The sequence below is a fragment of the Gadus morhua genome, chromosome 20 (genome assembly GCF_902167405.1).
Source record: "Gadus morhua chromosome 20, gadMor3.0, whole genome shotgun sequence".
Taxonomy (NCBI): Eukaryota; Metazoa; Chordata; class Actinopteri; order Gadiformes; family Gadidae; genus Gadus; species Gadus morhua.
In genome coordinates this window covers 13,380,475-13,405,042 of record NC_044067.1, presented here as the reverse complement: position 1 = coordinate 13,405,042, position 24,568 = coordinate 13,380,475, and the positions used below count along the sequence as shown (strand labels likewise).

Genomic DNA, 24,568 nt, shown 5'->3' with positions numbered 1-24,568 from the left:
TTGATGTGAGAGAAGTTTGATGTATGCCTACCCGCAGAACCATGTGAGCCTGGACTGGGATTCCAAGAGCCATTCATAGATATGGGTGTCGGCCATCACAGCTCCCACATTCATAGATATGGGTGTCGGCCATCACAGCTCCGAGAGCACTTACAATCCTAGGAACGCTGCACGCTATAAGAGATGTCGAAGCTTCAATCTTTTTTGAGGACAGGGGCGGGTTTATCTATTTGCAGCTATTTGGCTTTTTAGAGCACCATGAAAATAATAGTCCACTTGTATTGCCAATTAGAATGAAAAGAAGATTAAATTCCCCATTCAACTCTTTAATTCAAATCTGAAAGACACAAACCATTCATTGTCACCTCATTTATCATTAAGTCTTCCAAGAACAGGTCCATGGTGTTAAGGGAACGCACTTGAACCGTTCCTCTTTTCTAAACCGTTTTTTGATGGAGTTCCCCATTCCCCAGTGTACCATTACACATGCTTGTTATAAAAATACTAACTGTTGTACTTAGGGTAAAAACAAACAAAAAGACAATAACAATCATAAAAGAGCCATGCAATGAACGGAAGTTTAATTACCACAGAAAATCCCAGATAGAAAAGTCTGTTCCCCAGAGAGAAAAGAAAAGCCAACCTGATAAATCGTACAAACATCAGTAGGGCTTTTGATCTCTTTGGCTATGCTGCTCCATTTGATTATTTATTCCCAAACTCGTTTATTTCCATTCATTCACCCAACTCTGGAATCAAATTGAAAAAGTACGTAGAAAAACCAGACTAGACACAGTACGCCGCCAGATCGAAGCGACTGATGCACCCTAGGAACATTTAATGAGGGATGATGTCTTTGTTACAGGCTAGGGATCTGACGGTCACATGGTAGCAGTGGAATAGATACTGGGAGATTTCAGGGGTACATTTACAGCCCTAATGGGCACCCCTGAAGGCTCCACATCAAACCGGTCGTAAGACGATTGCAACTACAGCCGTGACGTGAAAGTGACCCCCCGCCACTTTCGCCATCACAGGGAAGCTCAAAAGAAAACGGTTCGATTTACCACATAGCAGTAGCTGCACTGTTGTGATGGGGGAGTCTATTTAAAATGCGTAATCCAAGACGATGCCCAAACTGTATTAATTTAGTACAAATGTACGTTTGTGATCGCTCTTGCGGTCCCACTAAAAGGTGACATTTTTAAATGTGTGCCTGATTTATGAATCAAAGGTTTATTGATTTGTACCTCATGTTTATACCACAAAAAACAACTCTGGTTACCATTTGTGTACAAGAGCAATTTCTCAAAGATCTGCATTCCTTTGAATGTGTGAAACAATGAAAGAACGGTATTAAATGCAATAAATAAATGCAATGCAATAAATAACCTGGCATTTGAGAATCCAGCTATGATGAATGAGATGTAATAATTATCAGCAAAGAATCCCAAAAATTTAAATAAAGATTTTTTTGTTTATTGACGCATAAAACATCCTTCAAACAATAAAACCATTTCAAGGAGGGTCTCTGTACAATGCTTACTAAGCAGTTGATATAGAAAACGTACAAGATGCCACGGCCAAAGTGACAAGGATCTTTCAAAATTGAATGGCAGGTTCTCTGGAAAAAAAAATTACAGCATTCCATCAACAAATATTTTCAAGCAATAAATATGCATTTATAAATAGTGTAAATTTACATCAAAATTAGAAAAAAGTCTATTCCTTTGTCTATGTGCAACCCACTTTTCACTATGACTTGGCTGTAGTTTCTTTCCAACTAATTACCCTTTTTAAACCATAGAAAAGCAAAGCCAGCGACAAAAGAAACGGTTCCAACAAACGAAAATAAGTGGAAACGTTAAGTCCATTAAAAACAGGAGGAAAATGTTGCAAACAACATGTCACTCTACTCTTCACATTACAAAACAGTTTTTCTTCGTTTCCTGTCCAAGGAGACATCTAGCCATCTAACATAAAAGAGCAGCTATGCCAGTTACGGTTGACGGGGGCGAGGGAATAAACTCATGTGTAAAGCCACTAACGGATTACAAAATAAAGGGGGGGGGGGGGGGGGGGGGGGGGCGATTAGCGTGTCAGTAGTCTTTATGTGATGTTGTTTGCCAGTTGTAACACAATATATACAAAACCATTCTTCTATTAATAGTCGTTTTTTGTTTTGTTTGTTTTCTTGAGAAGTCCAGCTGGGCCAGCAGTAGAACAGTCTGGTCATGGTGACGGGAGAGGCTACCGTTCGCCCTCCAGTCCACTGGGGGGAGGCAGACCGCTCGGGGCAGGTTGCATAGACACACAGCTTTCACACAGCTGCCTTTTGGGATAGCTACAGAGCGCAGTGGGGAGCACTGCCAGCTAACTTCCTGAATATCAGAAACAAAACAAATGGTTTCCAGAGTGCTCCGTCCGGTCCATCAGAGCTCTAGTGGTCCGCAGAACAATACTGTGTTACCATCAGGAGGACGAAGGCAGAGGACTGGCCTAGAGGGGGACAGAAAACAAACCATTACGATCTCCCTCAACATATATTCAATTCAATCTCAACCAAAAGCGCTGCGGACAATGGCATCACTCACGGTTAATAATCTTCGGTCTGAAACTAACCAAACGATCCCGCGAACATGGAGGAGTGGTGTTTGCTTACCAGTGTGAACTGGTCGTAGACCTGCATGAGGTCCTCTGTCTTGTACTGCTCCAGCACCACAAAGTTGTCCAGGTTGGCGCTGCCCCTGCGAGCGCAGTCCTGGCAGTGCACCACGTACGTCTTCTTGCTGTTGCTCTCGCTCGTCACAAACAGCAGGTCAAACACTTCCACCTGAATGGAGCAGAACACAGCTGTGAGGTCCACCCTGGGCCACATATTAGCTTTTTGCCTTAACTGAGAGACATTGACACAAAGTACGTTACATGCAGACGCATCACATAGGGGCGGTAGTAGCTCAGGAGGTAGTCGAATGCAAGTGGCTGTCGCCTTGCATAGCTGACGCCGCCGTCAGTGTGATTTCGTGTGCATGAATGGGTGATTGTTAGGCAATACTGTCAAGTGCTTTTGGTGGCCACTGGTTAAAAAAAGCAGCGCTCTATAAATGAAGTCCATTTACCATAAAACAATAACGAACGTTTCGTTTGATTGTGGCAAACTAATTAAATAAAAACATTTCAAGTTAACATTAAATATAAATAGGGGGTGGGTTATAGACAGCTAGCTCTGTGCTCAGGACACTTGGGGTGGGGTGCGGGCAGAGGGGTTCATAGAGCTGTCGAGGGAGCCAGCGGTGACCTTGAGAATGAGTGCCTACCTCACAGATGCTGCAGTAGTGCGCCGGCTCGTCCCTGGACCGGCCGTGCCAAACCATCTCCTTCCCCGCAGACAGCAGCAGCTCCCGGAGCATCTGAACCTGTTTCAGCGTCCGCAGCAAACAGTACCTAACACACACACACACATTTTATAAACTTTATTTGATTCCACGTTTCACCTCGAATCAAGTGATTTGACTTGTAATCAAATCACAAGTGAAAGCCCCCAAATGCAAGGTACCGACATACACACACCAAATGTGAAACCCGGGCAATAACAACATGACGCTGGGGATGGGAGTGTGTGCTCACTTGATCATCTCAAAGAGCTTGTGGTCCGACACTTTGATGTTCCGGGCCATGTTCCAGGAGAGGTGGATCATGGGAACGATGGACTTGACACTCTGCAGTTTGTTCCACTCGTAGCGCTCCACCGCCAGCTTGTACTGGTGTGCTGGGGAGCCAAAGTACACCCTTGTTGTGATACACGGCACATTTGAGTTTGGTGAATCCCATTCATTCATGGTCTAAGTCACTTTACTAGGCCAGAAGGTTTTGACCATGTTCCAATTGTCCAGTCATGCAAATCCATTATTTGGCATACATCATTCAACATTCAACTTGCAGCCAACTGGTATGCTAGATGAGCTACTTATATTTACATCTTTCTACATCTATTAACACACTGGTTCGTCAATGTTGACTTCCAAATACATTGTCATTGGCAATTAGTCAATAGCTCAGACAAAGCCGTCTAGGGTTCGAGATGGTCCGAGGCCATTAAAAAGTAATGTGGGATCCGGTAAAAGATTCAACTCACTGTCTCAAATTGGCTATTACAACAATATGAACCATACATTTAGTTAATAGGTCCTATGGTTGGGGGTGGTGGAGGGGGGGGGGGGGGTGAGGACATTCCAAAGGTTTCGTTTCTCTCAGTATTTCTAGCTTTATCATGGCCTTTATTAATTATGTGCCTGATCTTAAAAGGACCTTCATTTGCCTAACCATGGCCGGTCTTCACACCACAGTGGCGACGCAGATATGTAGTACCTGGGACTAAAATACCCTGGGTAATTCTGTTGGAAACGCGTCTCGTTGCAATCAAAAGCCCTGCTAACGCCTTCAACACCACAGTACCATGGCAGGTCTGACTGACGCCTACCTGTAAGGGGGCCGACGTTCCAGGCGATGTTGTTGCACCAGCCGATGGCCTGGACCCAGTGCACGGTGCCCGTGTTGAGCCACACCAGGTCCCCGGGCCGCTGGATGAAGCGGTACACGGGCACGTTGGCCTCGTACAGGTCCTCCAGGTTGGGCCACCACGAGCCCATCAGGAAGTTGATGTTGTTTCTGCAGAGGAGGGACACGCCCACAAGCAGGTCAATCATCTTGAATCACGGCATTCAAACGGTTAACGGGTGATTAACGAGCTAAAACATTTGTGTTTGATTTATAAAGCAACGTTGACGTTTACCCTTATCGTGGTTTATACCACAAACAACATCTCTGGTTGCCATTTGTGTACAAGAACAGTATTGTGACTTACTTTTCACAGAAGTCATTGATGGTTCCCCAGTATGGCTCAGGCACGGCAAACCACTCGCAGTCTCCGGGCCCGATGTTGACGTTGACCGAACAGAAGTTGTTGTTCTCTTGGTGACCTTCGGTGACCAAGAAGACACTAGCGGTTACAAAAAACATAAGCCGAAGCGACCAGGACGAGGAGGAACAGGGGGGGAGCGATTCGAAGAGGCGGCGGTGAGGGTCCTCTGGTATACCTGGCGTCCTGCTCCCGGGGACCTTCATGTAGAGCTGCACCGTGTTCATGCCCAGGATGGTGTGCCCCACGTGGCTGAGCAGGTTGCCTGCCGACACCACGCGGGCGAAGGCCGGCAGCTTGGCCAGCTCCTGGAGCTGCAGCTTCCACCTGAGGAAAGACCGGGGGCGGGCTTAGCTCAGGAGGGGGTGCGTAGCTCCCCGGCTCCTCCTAGCTGTGTGTCGAGGTGTCCCCGAGAACGAAACCTAACCCCAACTTCTCTGGCTTCCGCCTTGCATAGACGACGTCACCGTTGGTTTGAATAGGTATGACAGTTGTAAGTCGCTTTGGATAAAAGTGTCTGCTTATTGCCGTAAATGTGAATGACGGGTTTACAGGGCTCGCGCTGCAGGCACTGTAGGCAACGGGACGGCAGGTGGTCCGCGGTGTGTGGGTGAATGGAGACGGGGGGGGGGGGGGGGGCCTAGGAGGGGGCACTTACTTCTTCTCGTCTGAAAGGTCGATGTTGGTGCCGAACTTGAGGTGCTTGAAAGGCCCTTTTCGTCTGCGTGCAGCACTGAAGGGAACACGGGACACAGAATTAAAGGGGAAACAAACCCTAGAACACCTAATTTTAGAGCGAAAGTGGTGTTCCATTAAATATCCAGAGAGGCGGTGATGGAGAGAACTGGTGTAAGAGTTGCAGACATGAACTTACTTCTCCGGAGAGGCCGCGTCTGCTTCCAACTCCTTCTTCTTCTCACTCTCCTCCTGAATGGTGGCAACACGAAAATATATTTTTTGCATTCAAAATGTGGGAAAGGCTTAAGGTTAAAATGTAATTTATGCAATAAATATATGTATTACATTAAGTGTTAGGTTTTAGATGGTAAGAATGCCTAATGCAATGAGCAGGTGATTCTGGGTGAGTGCTCGTGGCGGGCCCACTGACCCGTAGCGACTCCTGGAAGGAGGAGGCCTGGTATTGCGCGTATTTGACGATGGTGGTGTGGGAGCGGCTGCTCTCGCAGCGCCACATCTTCCGGCTAGCGCTGGGGTCCCAGTTCTCGTCGGTGGGCTGAGCCAGCTGGGTCCTCACCTCCACCAGGTGGTCCGGGTTGGCGTCCACCAGCGTCTTGGTGGAGAACAGGCCCAGGTCTGTAGGGGAGCAGGGGACGAACCAATCAGGGCTCATTCAGAATTCAGGGGTGAGTGGGGGGGGATAGGAGCGGACGAGATTGGATGAGGTACAGGAAGAGTCGTGATGACAATTTGGGGGTATTCAAATTGTGCTTACAAATAACAACCAGAGATGCATTTCTTAAAATATAACGATGAATTTTGAATCATTGAAAGCATTTGCCTGTGAAGATGTTTCTTGCTTATTCAATTGGGTGGTAAATGTTGGCAAACGTGGCTGATGAGATGGACTCAAACTGTAAAACATAGAGATCCAGCCACTAAGACTGCAAGTGCAGTACGCAGCATTGCATTAAGAGCAGTGAAAGCCCTGCTCCCCACAGCCAAGCGATGGGCACAAACACTGCCCCTAGCCATGGTACTCATACTAGCTGTACGCCCTAAAAACCCACTAAGTCCTCCTGCAGAGACGGAGAAAAGAGTCTCTGTGTTTGCTGTGTACGCAGGGACTGATGCTTATTTGACACCATTGCACTCATAATTGATGCACCAAACCGACCACTGAAGTACAAATCAAATCCTATAAAAATCAATAGATTCACAGGTAATTAATAATAGAAACGGCAGTACGGTTCAGTAAATGGATATAAAAAAAAGAAAAATGCAATTTACATGAAATATATATGATCATGTTTAGCTGTAGACTAAATAAATACATATCACCGGTGCAACAATACATTTTTATCCATTATATTGACAATGAAAGCAATGTCCAGAGGACATGAGATCGGGACAAGCAGAGCGGGTTGATGTTCTTGGCAGGGCCAGAGCGAACGGATGCCAGCCGAGCAACTGAGTGCAGTGTCACTTTCTACTTGCAGGTGGTGCTGTTGTGGCACCCTTTAAATCCCATCACCATGCACACGTCCTCCAATGATCACAGTGACACACCCACACAGCCACGTGAGGGTGGATCTCACACACACACACACACACACACACACACACACACACACACACACACTTCAAGCAACAGTCCAGAATGCAGACACACACACACATACACACACACACACACACACACACACAACTGCACAGTATGGGGCCACGTACCAAGTTTGAGAGCCCCTGCCAGGCCTCTGATGACGGTGACAGGGTTGGCGGCGTTGGTGCAGAACTGATGCAGAGGAGGGAAGAAGGCGTCCCTCTTGTTCTCCAGCTGCGGGACACACAGGGTCGGACGCACACAGAGGTTAGCTCCTTCCCAATCCAGGCATGCATGGACCAAGGATGGACATCTCCGGTAACAGAGTCCTCAAAGTACTAAGAATTGTGAGGAACGTATCCAAAACATATGTGGCATGAGTCTGAACCAAGGTTATAATTGTGCATTCATGTAATAAGATAATGATAAAAAACAATGGTTGACACGCTTAATGTAGAATGTATGCAATGGGCAGCTAATGTTTTCCAACCTGAAAAAGGATTTTTTTTTTTTTTTTTTGGAACCACCAATCAACCATGTTCACAACCAGCCACCCTCCCTCACAGCCACATCCGTAGCTCGGTCCTTCTACGGCGGTGTCCGCTGTACTCACGTAGATGCTGGGTGTTGGCGGGTTGAGCTTGTCCTTGGGAAGCACGGGGGAGGGCGAGGGGGGGGGCCGCGGGGGCGGACACTTGTCCAGCAGGATGCTGCTGGTGGACAGGCCGTTCTTCCCCAGGTTCCTGTGGGCCGCCGAGAGGAGACGGCTTGAGAAACCGACCAGTGGACTGGGGTCACACTGTGGCCACACTGTGGCCGTGATCCAATGTTAACATGCTAGGTTATGTGTGGTACGGGCTTTGATTGACAAAAAGGAGAAGGCACTTCTAGGTTTTACCGTGAAGGTGCATTCTGATAGGTTTACATAGTATACTTCATATTGTATCTTCACATCAACCGTGTGTCTACCGTGTGGAATTCAAACCACACACATTTATCAAGGACATCAGACCGTTTAGAATTTGCAGATTGATTTATGTTTACATTCAAGCGCTGAATTGATACCATCCATTATAGAAAAGTTTCAATAAGCCACGAATGCATACGTTTGATAAGGTAATTGCTTCTGAGTCTGAATGGCCACTGTCTGCCATAATGGCCTGCGTGTTCTGTGAGATGAACAGACCTGTGCGTCAATCTGACCCATGGGTCAACCCAGGGCTCCAGACTAACTTTTTCACAGGTAACACTAGTGCCACCTAGCTTTTCATTTAGTAGGACCAAAACAAATTAGGTAGCACCATATTCCTCTTAGGTTTCGTTTCGTTCTCGGGGACACCTCGACACACAGCTAGGAGGAGCCGGGGAGCTACGCACCCCCTCCTGAGCTAACGGGAGTTCCTCTTTAGCGATGTTGTAGGTGGTAAACTTGATGATAATTTCTTCATTCTCCGCCAAGCGATTGCTCTCATCTATCCTATTAAATGAGGTGGGGAGGGGCTGGGAGCTTCATGTGATGCAGCGGTCCCTGCACGTCTTGTGCTTTTGGCTTTCGTTGTGTAATTTTAATGACTGAACTTTGAATTGTGTAGATCCATTTACAAAATGTGTCCTGCCTGCAACGGACAGGCCACATGTCCTGCAGTACACACACACACCATGGCTTGTCCCTCATATCGTAACCACGGGAACTGCACCAGCCACTGTTGTTGAAAACTGTACTTTTTCTCCCCTCTGCCCCCTGCCTTTTTCGCCAACCTGTCACTGTCGTCTTCAGAAGAAGAATCAGAGATTCTTGTCGCTTCCTCTGCTAACCCTTCTCCACCACCACCAACAACAGTAAGGGAGCAACGGATCACAAAACTCACGGTTCGGATCGTGTCACGGTTTTTGAGCCACAAGACAATGCAGACATCCTCATCTTCTTTTTTTCCATCAAGTATGGTAGCGAAATACCGTTTGCCGTGTTTTATTTGGCATTTTGTAAATTCATTGATTTCGGTTGCCTCATTGCAAGGGTCATTTCGCTCGGTTCTAGCCCTACTGTTGATACGGAGAACAGAGCGAAAAGACTACAACCAAACATAAATATGGCCGGTTCCGGTTCAAAAACAACTTATTTTTTTATCAGCCGATCCGCGGATCACTTGCGTCCCGAACCGTGAGGGTTGATCCATACGGATCACGGGAAACCCATGAACCGTTGCACCACTAAACAACAGCCTCATTTTTGTTTCCTCTGGCCCATTTCTTTCCTTAAAATAATCGACTATCGACCGCTTCATATTGTATCTGCTTTGTTTACTTTTTCGTGCGTGCTGCGTGCGCAGCAAGACTGTGCAAGTATAGTGTGCAGACCATAGACTGTAAAAGGTGCAGACAGGCAGGCAGAGACAGGGAGCGAGAGAGAATAGTGGACTCGCAGGAATGAGCCAGAAAGTACGATTTTATTATCAACCACAACCGCGGGAGTGGGGAGAGAAAGAAAAAAAACAATTCAAATCGTCCTCCTGCAAGTAGCACCGGAGCGACCTCATTCAATTTGAACTCGCACCTTAAGAAATTAGGTCGCATATGCAACCTAATAGGTTGCACTCTGGAGCCCTGGGTCAACCCTCTGACTGTGAATGGCAGTAACAGGGTTTGCCTGGAATAGTGCAACATCCAACAAAACTCTATAAACTAGTTAACTTATGCAGCATCTAATCATTGCATTATGTATTATAGAATACAAATCATTATTTTTCACCAAAAGATTAAACCAATGTTTCCAAAAGCGTTTTTTTCGGAAAGTTTATCTCCATATGCAGACAATGTGGGACGTTTCCATGCAGAAGGCTTGCGTCGTAACCTTCAGCACTTATGAAGGCTGGGACGTCCTTGGATGTTGAGCTTGGAGCTCAGGGCTTCGGAGGACAAAACATCCATTTAGTTTAATTTCGCCAGCTAAACTGTGCTACCTTTCAAGGCAGTGCAGATCCCTTAGGGTAGCGCATTCATGTTGCAAGTAAAGTCAAGCAAAGTGGTTGAAGGCAGACTATGACATTGCATGGTGTACACCCTTGCTAGCTACTACTCAAAGTAGGACGGCATCCATTAATTATAACCATTCAGTAACCAGCGTCATAACCATAGGAAAAAGAGCCCAATATTAGCCGATTAGCCACCTAAATTGAACCTGCCGTCATAGATGATTGGGAGTCTCGAGAAGGTTGCACAACATTCCCAAGGTGCATCGTTGTGACCTGTACAATATTGGCAAGGCAGCGTTGAAGATGCGAGCAACGGGGGAGTGCACATATGGTCTGGGATCCAGTAGGCCAATGTTAGAGCACAACAACCGTCGTCCACTGAGTGGACGACGGACCAACCCCGGCATCGGGTGGCGTGAGACCGTGTGTCCCTTTCTGTTACGGAGTTATCCTATCCTGAGAAACTAACTGGTCCGAATGGATGAAGCTTTCAGAAGTGAATTATAATCAGTGTATTGCTAAAGGGCTGACATTTCCTCGTTTACAGCAACATGAAGATGGTCGAAAAGAACACAAAGCAAAAGACACTGAAACGCCCCCTTACCCAGATTTCAGCTCATTTGCCATCACACTTTAGATGTGTATCATAAGTCTGATTGGGGGAAAGTACAGACTCAACCACAGGGGGGTATTAAGGGGGACGGGCAGCAAAGGACTTACCTGCACGCTTTCAGCACCTCGCTGGAACTGGGGTAGATTGAAACCGAGGATAAGGGAGCCAGGCCTGAGGAGGCCGTGGCTAAAGGTTCCACCTTCACTGGGCTCCTGGAGTCGCCGGGGCCCTTGCCGTTGAGCTTGGGCGCCTGGTCATTGGACGGGCTGTTAAGGCAGGAGAGGCTGTTGGTGGCGCGGGGGTGTGCAGAGCAGGGTTTGGCGGAGGACGTGGCTGACTGCGGCGAGGAAGAGGCGGCCGAGTGCTCGGCCGATGGCTTGGCGTGGAGGCCCGGGTGGACGTTGTTGATCCTCTCCGGCGTCGCGGCGGGGTTACTGCAGTTGTTGTTGTCGTCGTTGCGGCCAGAGTTAGCCTTCCCCTTGAGCAAGGCGGAGAGCTGTGGATTGTCGGAACTGAGAGCGGCGGCAGGAGAGCCCGGCTGCGATAGGCCGGTCGACGGGTTCGTCCCCCGAGGCTGGACGTGATTAGTCAATCCCTGCGCGGGGGCGGCGTCGGAGCCCGGCGGCGTCCCCGCGGGGGGCGCGACGGTGGTCTCGGCCCCCGTCGGCGGGGCGGTGCCGTTGCTGCTTCCTGAAGGCGCGGCGTCTTTGGTGTGAGCCCCTGAGGTAGTGGCGGCGTGGGGGGGCGAGGACAGGTGGTTGGGCGTGGTCTGGGGGGAGGTGGGGGACAGCGAGGAGGCCGAGGAGGAGGCAGTGCAGGGCCCGGAGGAATGTCCAACCTGATTGGGTGCACCGGGGCCGGAGGAGGGCAGCGAGGCGTGGGGGGAGGAGGAGGAAGAGAGCGGCTCTCCATTGGGACCCGCCGAATGTGAACCTGGACCTTTAAGAAGCCCCTGGGAAAAGAAAGACGGGAGCACAACCTGAGCAAAAAAACGCCGCAACATCCCAACCAAAACTCCCCCCCCCCCCCCCCGAGATCCGTCCACAATTTACAAGTACTGGCCCTAGAGGATTCATCCCAAACATCTCATTACACCGAGCTGTGGCTATAGACATGGTGCGGTGGCAGGGGAGGGCTACCTGAGAGGTGTTGTTGCGTGGCTGGCTCCTCCAGGCGTCGTCTGCGTGACTGGGACTACTGGCGGCGCTGCTGGTGCTTGTGTGACTGGTGGCTGTGCAGTTGTGAGGTAGAGAGTTCTGCTGCAGGTAAGGCACGTTTCCGTTGCTCGCGCCTCCGCCTCCTCCTCCGGGGCCCAGGGTGTGATTGTTGCCCAGGGGAGCGGCATTGGGGGGGCCCGGGGGCCCCGCGGGGCTCGCGGCACACGAACCGTTGGCCGTGGGCTGGGGAGCCGAGTGGTTGAGGGAGGGGTAGCGGGAGAGGCCGGCGAGGGGTCGGGGGGTCTCGGCGAGGGGGCCGTTTGGGAGGGTGGGCCGGTTCTGACCGTCTGCTGCGGTTGTTGCCTGCTGACGCATCTGGTGCGGGGAGAAAGGGGAGGGACCCAACCAGCGGCGTCAATTAATGATACTGATGGGAGGCTAACTGGGTTTATATCATGCATGCAAAATGGGATAATTAATGCACTGTGTCATTAGCGCGCTGCATAATTTAGGGTCTCTGCTGTTACCGTACGTGTGCAGGGATGTGTGTATGTGTGTGTGGGTGGGGGTGCATGTGCGGGGGTGTGTGTGTCCGGAGGTGCGTGTGTTTGTGCGAGAGTGGGCGTTTGAGAGTGCAGGCGTGTGCGAGAGCGGGCGTGTGCGAGAGTGTGCGTGCGTGTACCTCCTGCTGATGTTGCCGTGTCTTTGCGGGCGTGCGTGCGGGCGTGTGTGCGGGCGTGTGCGTGTGCGAGAGTGTGCGAGAGTGTGCGTGCGTGTACCTGCTGCTGATTTTGCTGCATGAGGGAGAATTGGTTCTCCAGCTGTTCCAGCATCTGCATCTGTGGAGGTTTGAGACTGGCCCGGTTGGACCTCAGCTGATCCAGCAGCTGGTTGGACAACATGAGAACATTAATATTAGATACGGAACTCATACTCAACCATTTACGAGTACTCAGGATTGTAGACTTGGTAACAGATGTGATGTGGTGTGCCTGACCCACCTGAAGCTTCTGTGGTTTAAGATACCAGCTGGGAATCTGCTGGTGGACCGGGCTGGAAGCCCATGAATCTGCTGCAGCAGCAGCAGCAGCACCCTGCATTAAGACGAAGAGATAAGATAAACTGAACATGACTGGAGCTCCAGGATTATTCAAAACTATAACTAGGGTGACACAATGCTTTACGATACAAGCTTAGAGGTTGTGATTTCTCAGAAAAAGGCTTGTTATTTGATATAAATGCAAAAGGCGTAGAAGATCAAATGCATGTATTAATGCATCAAATTCCAAGGATCAATTGCAACCTTCCACGACTAGTTTACTGCAGGACAAAATGGCAATTTCGATGGATTGAGTGTGAAGCCCTTGCTAAAACTAGAACAAAATGCGGAATACCTTAGCTGGGCTGGCGGTACGTTTCCTCTTGGCGAGGCTGGCTTGTGAGTCCACCTGGCTGCTGGAGGCTTGGCCTCCCTCTGTCTTACACGCCTGAGGACCCAACACAACCACAATATGATAGGGCGACCGCAAGATGGGGACGACCCCAAGTGTCCCTGTGTTGAAGCAGTGTTTAGCAACGTGATACTGAAAATAAGTCACTACATGCACTTCAGGAATCTTTTTCAGAGTGTTGGGGAAACAATTGTTGCGCATAATTTGCATATTTCCGAAGCTTCAAATGCTGGATGTAATTGTAAGTTCTTCTCAGTACAGATAATCACGATAACAGATGAGGTACTTCTAATGGCTGATTGCCAAACGGTGTTCACAAACTAAATATTTGGACAGAGTCATATGATTAAGCCCAACAGGCTAAAACATTGCATGCATCTCAGCCGGAGAGTGAAAAGACTGCTGAGGGTACATCAGGTAAACTGCTATGCTTTAGCCTTATGCACAAGAGTTGTTATTCCCATCACTCACAGAACAAATGAAAACATGCTTAGTTTGGTCGTATTCAACTCTACAGCGCATGCATATTCAGGTTAGCAGGGTAAGAGGAAGTAGAAGACAAGCACCCCAAAGGAACAGTTCACCCAGAGAAGAAAGTCCTGCCATTGTCTGCTCTGTCAAGGTCGACTGAACCCCTGTCTATTTCCTTATTTTGCAACAAAAAGCAAGGGCATTTTAGTCCCATTCGCCCCAGTTCAAAATACAAATAAAATGATGGCAACAGCTCAGGCAGCAGAACGATTGCTATCCTACAATAATTAACTCCTTTACATGTGTATTTTAGTACTGATGTAAACGGCGCTCCACGCAATAGCATTGCCTTGTGATTGCTACCAAGAGGGCTAGTTAACACTACCAGTCCCACGATAACTATTGCAATACTGAAGTCTGGATAATGGCTGATTCACATTTTTGGGCGAACTGTTCCTTTAACCCAGCCAAAGGGAAGAAATAAAAATGGAATAGCAGCACTAAAAGAACTGTGATTCTTCATCAAACTTAAGAATGCGGGAAATGATGGTGTGGTGAGGGGTTGGATGATTAATTTTAATCTTGATAAGTAGCAGAGCGAGCTATTACTAAGGTCAACCACCACTCTACTAATAATACCATTACAGTGTGGGCCCTGTTCCAACTTAATTAGAAACGAGAATCTTTTGGAGGCGAATCAAGTGTTGGATACACCGAGTGCCAAATGACAAAACACTTCCTCTCGTTATCCAATGAATGACAGGCCAAATTTGGTGTAAAGTGTTGGAGCGGGGCGTCAGCTGTAATAGTGGAGGTGGTGGTGGAGAAGACGGCTGTGCTGCCTTGCTCGCGAGAGCCTGTGCTCTGGGTCTCACCTGCTGCGTCTGTGCAGTGTTCAAGGCCCCCTGGCGGGACGTGAGCTCAGCGGGGATGGGCAGGCTCCACGCCTCCTCAATACTAGGAAGCATTTTACTCTTACTCTGCAGACTACCTGGCTGTAGGTTACACAACTGAGCCTAGGAGAGTGGAGTGAGAGAGGTACCGCTGAGCAGCTATAGACGCTGGAGTGTATAGTGGTTACTGCATAAAGTGCATGGAAATGTTAACCCTGTTGAAGAGATGGCACATTCAAAAAAACTCAAAACCAAAAAGGAGTCCGGTCAAACATGGTCAATGGCATGAGGTTATGCCTTACGAGTTACAGGTGAAAATAAAACGGAGTGTTCAAAACACACCAATATGAATCACTATTCATATCACCGTGGACAAGAAAAGAAAACACACAAAAAAAATAAAATAATTTTGCATGATAAACAATTGAGAATAATAAGCCAATGGCACCGTCATCGCTTGCCAATACCAACAGCACAAAACCGTGCACACCGACAAGGTTGACGACATTAAACAGCGGCCAACACAACCGTGGACGCCTCGCGGGGGAGGGGGGGGGCGGGGTTGTACCGGGGGGACCCTACCTGCAGCAGCTTAATGCGCTGCGTGAGCGCGGCGGTGTTGAGGCAGGCCTTGCTGCGCGTGGCGTTGATGTAGCACTTGATGGCGTCGTGCGACTGGCCGCAAGATTCGTACAGCGTGCCCAGGTCCATCCAGGCGGCCGCGTGGCTGTGGTCCAGCTGCACAGCACAGATGTAGGCCTGCAGCGCGTCCATGGGCTGGTTCTGCTGCTGGTAGAGCACCCTGGGAGAGAGCGTTATAGGGGCGGATTAGAGTGGAGCGCATCTCCTTCACCGTGAAGAGGGGGAGCCATCATCTGCTGCAAGCGCTAGGAGGACAGACTGAGAAGTGCACCAGCACCAAGTCATTTAACTCGTAGCCCATATACATGCATTTTGTGTTTCGGGGCTGTTCTACATTGTCCGCAAGGATGCCATTGACATTTTTCAAAAGTCACAGGGCAAGTTTCTCCGTCATATGTATTTCTTTCCCCCTGAATAACTCCTGTTATGCCCACGTTGTGAGGCGGCACACCCGTGATCCGTGGTACAGCCCAGAGTCATGCATATGGGCTGCTGGAAAGGCAGATTGCCACTATTCACTGCTTACCCTATGGAGCACCAGGTATCCGCGCTGGCCTCTGACTTGTCAATGGACTGGCGGTAGGAGATGAAGGCATCCTGGACCTTCCCAATACTAGAGTAGCACCTGGGACAGAGAGGAAGGAACATGAGAGCACATAATGATTAACACAAAATATGGACGAGATCACAAGTCCCCAAAAACACACAATAATATTCTACTAGCTTTTCAACGGCACAACGACTCAAACCAGCAGCATCATAGCTTACACCGCACAGACAACCCGGTGGCCATTTGGACATAGAGAGGGTTTACTGTCCAGGATGTGTCCTAGCCGGGCAATAAGCGAGTGACCAGACGGCCTTTGAAGCCATTGACGCATGTTGAGCCTTTGCAACATGGTCCAGCCCCCTTGGGAACAAGCCTTTCAGTGCCCAGGGCGATGAGCGGATTCACTGTTATAAACAGTCAACAGTCTTCGTACAGCGAAGCACGAACCCAAACGCAGCGCAGACTCCGCCACTACATCCAAACACCTCAACTGTTGGGTGCATGCAAACACACCCCTCCGAAGAGAGACAATGGCGCTGCGGTGCGAAAGGGGCAGACGTCGGAGCGTCGTCGATCATCTCACCTGCCGAGGAAGTACCAGGACTGGCCCGAGTTGGGGTCGGCCTCTAAAGACTTCTGCAGACATTGGATGGCGTAGCTGTCCTTGTTGCTTTTGTCCCCGAGCTGCTCCACGGTGTGATGCATCCAGCCTACATGGACAGAGGACACAGGGTGTCGGGGTGAGCTCTGAGGCACGCGCTGACGTGCTCGGGGTTATACACAGTGGCTTGGTTGCAGGAATGCTAGGCCGTGTTGCCCCCAATTAGGAGCTGAGAAACTGGGACTTCAAAGTGGTGTGCAAAAGGTGACTGTTCCTCCATGGTAGAGGGTGCTCTGCCCTGAGTCAGCTGGACTACCCCCACACTAAAGTCCGGGATTCGCTTCTCCCTGATGTGTAAATGCCCATCATAAACCGAAACAAATGGGACACACACACACACACACACACACACACACACACACACGCACGCACACGATTTCTGCTGCAAGCAAGCAAGCTCTTGGGAGGTACAGACGAATACAAATTGCACATGAACCCTCCCGTTACTTCTCCTCAACACCTGTGGTGAATCCCATGACAACCCAAGCAAAACAGAATGGGAATTGTTTTATGATAGGTGGGTGTTTGTGGTTGTTGGGGGAGGGGGGTTCTGGAATCGACTACAGTGGGGATGGAAAGGAAAATTGCATTCCTGTGTCTGGACAAATAATTATTGTCCCTCTCAAATTAGCTAGGACAAAGGGGCAAGGGAAATAAATGTTATGGTTACTGCAAAACTGTTTGCATACCGAGGACATGCTACATGCCAAGGAATAAGTAGCTCATATTTATTCATATTTATTCAACAGGTGTCCCTACACAAGCCACACACGCACAAAGGGAAAAGAAGGCCACGCCAGAGGAAAAGGGATTGCCTAACGAGCAGAAGCGTAGCTTAGGATCCGTTCTGCGAGTTGCATGCCGGAGGGATTCAATGGCCCAAGGCAAGTAGTTAAAGATGATGAGACCCTTTCGTTGCCTTTACGAGCCAGGCAGTAAACACAGTGACCCACGGTATAGGAGAGCCCCACCGCCTTACAGCTCTACGGGGAGGGGCTAATCAGAACTTCAGGGACACCGCCACAGAGAACCAACTGAAACTACACTCCTTCTATCAACTCTTTCTATCTACATAAGAAAGAGTTTGAAATACTGTGAGAGGAGGATTACGCGCCAATTGCTTGGCTTAATACCTCATCCATCCACGATGTCACTGAATTGACAACAACCATGAACACAAAAAACATCCAGAACAGTTAAAGTATACTAAAAAACATAATTTAAAAAAAAAAACACAAAAAAAGCCATGGGCGCCAATATAATAGAAGAATTTTGGTATTTTGAAATTGGATATTTCTCTGCAGCATTTGTGTCTGAAATTACTAATTTCAATCAATAAAAACCGTTTGATTGCAGTATAACATCATATAATAAAATAAAGAAAACTGCATTATAATAAACTCACTTCATGTAGGAGGGAGAATAATATCATGAAAAATGAATGGCCTGAATAAAATCAAACCACGTGGGCCACATATTTTACGAGTAAAAGTGATCGGCCAACTGTGGGAATCTAAGTTGATCGGGGAATAGCCTCCAATTAGCGGCATGGTATCCTATTCCCACAGCACACGGCATGATGCAACTCTGTTTTACCTCAGTATTACGTTCTCAAATGACTCCGCTGCTAAAAATAATACCAACACAGATAAATAAAGCTGTAGGCAACACGGTAATCAAACACAGCTGCCGGTCACGACCGGCCAAAAACAAAATCAAACCGAAGACAGTCGGTATTCAACAGCTTGGCAAGTAAATACAGACAAAACTAATATTAGTAATATTTGACATGAATGACACGGTGCTCTTTGTCGTGTGTGTGTGTGAGGAAAACGAAAGGGGGAAAACTCACCAAGTTGTTGCAGTGTAGTGGCTTTCACCTGTGCAGGGAGATTTTCAGTCTGCAGTAGACTTTCATAGGCTTCCTTTGCCGTTCTGTATTTCTTCTGCAGGGCAGAACAAGGTGAGGGAGGAGAGACGACAAAGGTTGTATCAACCAGACAAGCTCAGGGCTCGTTTTATGGTCTCTCTCTATCTCTCACTGCCTACAGACAGACACAAAGAGACTGGAGACCTCCTCACACCAGGGCAATGGCAAGACCCAAACACAGACACACACAAATGGGGGAGGGTCAGTGTGAAAATGGACAGGCCAGACTCAACATGTCTGGCTACCTTAAGTGTGTATGTTCAGTTTGAGTGCAATGGTGTGTGGCTTTAGTTTATATGCAAGGTTGTAGTGGCACATGCATTTGAGAAACCTGAGAACCCCACTGTTTGTTTTTACCCAGCGACCTCATTGCCCTTGTGTCTGGTGTGTGCGTCTGCGTGTCTGTGTGTGTGTGTGTGTGTGTTTCCCTGTTATCAGTTCCAACAGCCTTCTCAAAAGGCAACCTGTGACCACCCCACACACAAAAAAAACAAAAACTCATACTCAGACAGAAACCCATGCACACACAGACGGACAACCACACACACACCTCCACACAAACACGCATACACACACACACACACACCTACAAAAGAGAGGCAGTCTGGTGGGGGACTTCCTGTCAGCACTAAAGAGACACCTCAGGGTAAACAGTGACACTTGAGGCAATAAAAGACAGATAGGGGCACTTTGCAGTTCCTTCCTGGATGGAACCTAATAGATACGAGATGGGTTTGGCCTTGGCAACCAGGAGGAAGGAAGGAGGCTAGACTCAAAATAGCTTTATTCTTCCATATCAAAATCGCTTGGTAAATACTCCATTCTGAGAGTCCACTTTAGTATCTGTTTGCAATTTCAAGAATTGGATGTTTAACCATTGCACCCCCCTGGCTCAAGTATATCCGGCTACATTTGATAAGTCCATTACTCGCAATAGACCTTGAACTATGAAAAACTAATGTAGTCTTTAATTCACCATCAATAGTTGATCAGGGGTAGATGTTTACCCCCATGCACATATCATCAACACAGGAAAAATGTGAATGCTGATTGTTAGACAGAGGGCAGCAAACATGCTCGCTTGATCCACAGTCTATTTAAGCTCACAATTTAATGAGATCCAAGTCTCATTAAAGGAAAAAAACCAAAACCAAAAACTAAAAGAAAGGGGGATAAAGTTGGGGGTGAGTCGGGGGGCATAAAGACTATACAAAGCACACAATAACTGCTCTTGCTCCTATAAACGGAGGAATCAATGGGTCCTCAGCACTGCGCAGCGACCTTCTGTATGTTAACCACCTTTACCTGCAGCCTGTTTTCTGATCAGCTGCACAACAGCCTAATGTTTGTGCAAGAAATGAATTGCTTCGTTATTAACGTAAAAATTAAGGACAAACTTAAGAGGGAAACACAACTTCTAGTGAGTGAAACAAGATAATGGATTTTAAAAAGATTACACTATTAAGATGAACGGATCGTCTGACCGGTTAAAGTCTATCAAAATAGAAGAAGAAATGGCAGTTAAGTCACAGACCCATCTGTCTTAGTAGTGACTGATTATTTACTGCTGCTGGGTCAACATCCGCAGTGTGTGTGTGCACGTGTGTGCATGGCAATGACAAGGCATGACAAACTAGCGTAGTAATCGCTGTCCCATTAAACGACAAATGATTCCCAACTGCTTATATTGCCTCCCCTATTTTGGACAACCAATGGGAGCCTGGGGGAGGCTATGGGTGCCTGGATGTAACATATTAGCAGCACGGCCGCACAAGAGAAGCAAGAAGCACAACAGACTGGGGTGACGAAGCAACCTTAAAGCCAATCAAAGAGAGGAATGCATTAAAAGGGCCATACCAAGCCTGGTTGCTCAAAGAAAACCCTGCTATGAACTAGTTCTAGCAGCAAAACAAGATTTACAGGGTGACATCATTTTGATGTCTACTTGCACAAGTTCAGGAATCACTACAAGGGAAGGCTTCGCCTGATGCAGCATGTAATGTAGCAGACTTCCCTTGGTACTTTACTAAAGCAGGATGCTGCAGCACGAGCAGCAATGTAATGGTATATTACTGCACTCAATTTTAAGCAGATCACACACACACACGCACACTTACCTGAATTTCATACAGATGAGCAATGTGGAATTGGACTGTGAAAAAAACCAAATATGAAACATATAATTAGGATTTCATTCAATTTGTTTAGACACACAAACACCACTTCCTATTTAACTACACGGGTTCAGAATGTAACACAAGTGGCTGGAGCATGGCCACAGATGGGAGGGGGAGGAGGTTCGCTTTCCCTGTGTGCGTGCATGTGTGTGTGTGTATGTGCTGTGAGCAGTCTGTATGTGCGACTTGCATACAAGCACATCCCGCTCTCCCTCTCCCCTTGTGTTGTCTCCTAGGCAACCCCAGACTTGGGCAGAGGCAGCGGGGAAATGGCAGCAGAGTAGGAGAAACTGCAGCGGAAATACATTTGGCTACATCGCCCTGACTGTAAGCACTCAGAATCATTCTGCCTGCCAGTGACATGCTGCTGAAGAAGTCTAAAAATACAGGAGCCATAGGGTGTAAGGGCTCCTTCCCCGGGGGCCAGTTGTAATTGTAGTATAAACCACTTACTTTCAGCTTTGGACAAAGTGCAGAGGTTGGAGTCGATCAAAGCCAGCTGAAAATGCTGCAGAGACAGGGAGAGACAAGAAGTAGCTTTCGGTCAGCGGGGCAACATTTGAATGTATACAGTGCAGCATACATGGCCCAAAAGCAGAGACGAGAGCATTATTGAATCCAGGACTAAATTATTAAACACACGTGAAGTTACAACTCTGATAACAGTGCGACCAGCAGCAATGCTTTCTGAGCATGCCAGAGGGATACATTCACTGTTCTCCCCCGGCGTTGTGCGCCGTACTATACCCCCGTGTTCGTGACCTCGTTGACTGTAACACGAGGACAACGGGGGAGATGGGTTTAGACGGGCGTTGATGCACTGCTCATGCTCGTCTTCCTCCCCCCCCCCCCCCTTCGTATGATGCCTCGATGTGGAGGACATGAATAGAGGCTCTCTCGTCGGCAGGCATGACAACAGGGTTGCTGGGGTGGGCAGATGTCTGCCCATGATTTAGCTAGGTTCCTAAGCGATGATGAGCAACCAAGGCATTATTCGCAGTGGGAAGAGTAGCCCGATTTGCAGGGGAAGTAAATTTCCTCCTGCATTGCCTCTATAGCTCTGATATACCAGACAATGTCTGCCAAAGTTAGTTAGTGATATCTGTACCTGAACTGTTTACCAAGGGCGAATGTATTCTCCAGGCAGGAAACCCGCTGGTTCTTTGCATACTAAAGCAGTGTAGGGAGTAGGGACTGGTGCTTTGAGATCAAAGACACGCTGTTGCCACTAGAGATGCTTCTTGCCTACCACGGCTGCACAAGCACCTGTGCCACCGTAGCAGTGGATTGACTGTGATTGCGACCTGGTGCCTGAACCTGGTATTATACCAAGGGGAAGTCATGCGTCAAGGTGACATGGAACATAGCAGGTCCAGAGTGCACAGCGTTGTAATGAAGTCCAAGAGCGTCTCACAATAGGTGCTGCCTATTCCATGTATCTAGGTCATTAAAACACACACACACACACACAGCATTGGTTGATACGTTTGCAGTTACATTCTTGAGCTCATTAGCTGAACTCATTAGGCCAATATAAATGCCTGCAATCTAGGCCGGGTAGAAAAGACTTCCAATTTCTTTTCAACACAAAAGGACACGCACACACAAAGCTAAAGAGGAGCTGCCAGCCTCCCAGAAGGGACAGCATTCGTAGTCCTCGTCTGACAGATTAAGATCAAGAGTGCTCCAGTGGGCTCTTCAACTGTACCCATCAGTCTACCGCAGGTCGGTATGCTTGCATGTGCACAGGCACACACCTGGGTGAGTCTTCTAAGAACTACCACATTTTCAAAAAGGACATGCAGCCCGAAGCCACTATAGATCAGATATACCACCACAAGCAAAAAACAGAGTCAAGGATATGCACATTTAACACACACACACACACACACACACACACACACACACACACACACACACACACACACACACACACCTTACCTCGTGAGATGGCAATCACACTGCTACTACAGAACTGCATCTTCCATTAGCTTTCTCTTTCCCGTCTCTTCTGCTACCCTTCCTTTCCTCCCCTTCCCACTCTCTGTACCAGCGGCCGGATAATGCAGCAGGATTGGCAGCTTAGCATTCCACCTCCTCTCCGTCTGTCTCGCCTCCCTCGTGCTAGCGCCCTCTCCCCCTCCTCTCTTGGTGTCACTGATTACTATTCAGCAGACGGCTGCAGTGGAGAGTGCCGAGAGATGACACACAATACCTCAAAGCAGGAACAGGCAGGCGCACAGCAGCTTCTCTCCCTCTCCCTCCCTCACTTCCTCCAACTCTCTTGTGCTCTCTCTCTCTTGCTACGCCTGAACTCCCTCCATCTCCCCTCATTGAGATGAAAGCTGTTCTTAAGACTGCAGCTCGGGAGAGCCGGTGCACGCCACACACACACACACACACACACACACACACACACGGGATTATGCGTGTATTCATGTGTATATGGTGTCACACATTGCAAATCCCTATAATTACTATCCAATAAGAGTTACATTCAAATGTTATCCCCACACAAATGTATTGTCTAGTTACAATGCATTCATTGTGTCTACACTTGAGATAAATATTTATAGTTTTCTTTTATCACGGACCACTGCAAAAGAGAGAACCACATCATGGATTGGGACAATGCCAGAATCATTAAGCAGGAAAACAACCGATACCGCCGTTGGATAACGGTGGAAAATGAACAGAGATCAGGGAGCATATATGCTCTCCCATACCTGGAGTGCCGTCCTGGGGGCGGCAGACTGACAGCAGGAGGTGTGGTTCACCAGCCAAAAAACGGACAGGTGGATCACATCTCCGTTAACATCAGCTGATAAGAACGTGTCACGCTAATACACCCGTGTGACCTTCTGATGAAGACGGAAGTATATCCGTCGAAACATGTCATGGTAAAGAAAATAACATCGACCAATATACATGTCTATGATAAAAGAAAACTATAAATATTAAAATGTATTTTCTGTATTGTACTTCTCTTTTAAAATGCCATCCCGTAATGTCCCTCTTCTCAACAGGTACATCCTGTGCGGAGAAATTAGTGGGGCTGGCCCGAATTATTCCAATACTCGTTCGGAAAATGAGTATTCAAAGCTTAAATCAGTATTCTGAGCTTCGTTGTTTTTTTTTCACGTACATGACGTTACCAGAGCGAGGGAGGAAAACTATAAGTGTCACCAAGCAGAGAAGCGAGAGAGGTGGAGCAAGAATAGATATCTTGTTTCCCTTTACTTTCTAACAACATTAGCGGGATCTCGGGAGGAAAAGTAATGCTTAGCGAAATGCTAACCTTAGCTTAGTTGTTTGTTTACGTTCGCTGTACAGCGCTGTGCCAATCAACTGTGACTGGCTTGCTGCAGAGCGTGAGCGTCTTGGGAATACCCGGTCAATATAATGGATATAATATGGACACATAAGACAATCAATATTCTGTATTTCTTATGGATTTATTGTACGAATTCCCTGAAAAGATGCACGTTCCAGGATGAATTGAAAAGCTCCCGTAAGGGCTGAGATGGCAGAGGACAGCTGATTTGGAACGGAACAACAGCTGTTCGCTTTCACGGGGAAAAGCTAAGGAACTCCAACTTACTTAGGCCTACTAATTAACGTTCAAAAGCTATTAAATCTTCAACAAAATATGCAGATACTGTCAAAATCGGTTCCAGGGAGTATATAGGGATTATTAATGTTGTTTTTGAAGGTGTGTTTTTCAGGAACGAGTATTCGAATATTCGCTCGGAAAAACCAATGCCAAACCAAGCCTGAAAAATGGTACTCGGGCAAGCCCTAGAAATCAGTTGAAAAGCTAAGCAAAATTCCTTCTCCTTCCTCCAACAATTC

General features: G+C 47.9%; 1 protein-coding gene across 8 annotated transcripts in view; it reads right to left on the bottom strand.

Moving 5' to 3' along the window:
* Positions 1-1,457: 1,457 nt before the first annotated feature.
* The window catches only part of kdm6a (lysine (K)-specific demethylase 6A), a 37,482-nt gene continuing 14,371 nt past the window's right edge, over positions 1,458-24,568 (bottom strand). For 3 of the 8 annotated variants that reach the window (XM_030342824.1, XM_030342827.1, XM_030342828.1), the window contains 24 exons: positions 21,170-21,224; positions 20,657-20,691; positions 18,462-18,555; positions 16,532-16,658; positions 15,925-16,023; positions 15,339-15,558; positions 14,739-14,879; positions 13,336-13,428; positions 12,943-13,035; positions 12,721-12,828; positions 11,924-12,316; positions 10,892-11,736; positions 7,813-7,942; positions 7,328-7,433; positions 6,027-6,232; positions 5,793-5,845; positions 5,577-5,651; positions 5,097-5,245; positions 4,865-4,979; positions 4,481-4,668; positions 3,628-3,769; positions 3,318-3,444; positions 2,663-2,833; positions 1,458-2,499 (listed from right to left, as the gene is read on the bottom strand). In XM_030342824.1, coding sequence (XP_030198684.1) covers positions 2,473-2,499; positions 2,663-2,833; positions 3,318-3,444; positions 3,628-3,769; positions 4,481-4,668; positions 4,865-4,979; positions 5,097-5,245; positions 5,577-5,651; positions 5,793-5,845; positions 6,027-6,232; positions 7,328-7,433; positions 7,813-7,942; positions 10,892-11,736; positions 11,924-12,316; positions 12,721-12,828; positions 12,943-13,035; positions 13,336-13,428; positions 14,739-14,879; positions 15,339-15,558; positions 15,925-16,023; positions 16,532-16,658; positions 18,462-18,555; positions 20,657-20,691; positions 21,170-21,224 — 3,792 coding nt within the window. In that variant the 3' untranslated portion in view covers positions 1,458-2,472. Of the gene's footprint in view, positions 2,500-2,662; positions 2,834-3,317; positions 3,445-3,623; positions 3,770-4,480; positions 4,669-4,860; positions 4,980-5,096; positions 5,246-5,576; positions 5,652-5,792; positions 5,846-6,026; positions 6,233-7,327; positions 7,434-7,812; positions 7,943-10,891; positions 11,737-11,923; positions 12,317-12,720; positions 12,829-12,942; positions 13,036-13,335; positions 13,429-14,738; positions 14,880-15,338; positions 15,559-15,924; positions 16,024-16,531; positions 16,659-18,461; positions 18,556-20,656; positions 20,692-21,169; positions 21,225-22,657; positions 23,099-24,568 lie in introns of those variants that run through there. The other 5 variants (XM_030342831.1, XM_030342825.1, XM_030342829.1 and 2 more) reach the window with 5 other exon arrangements.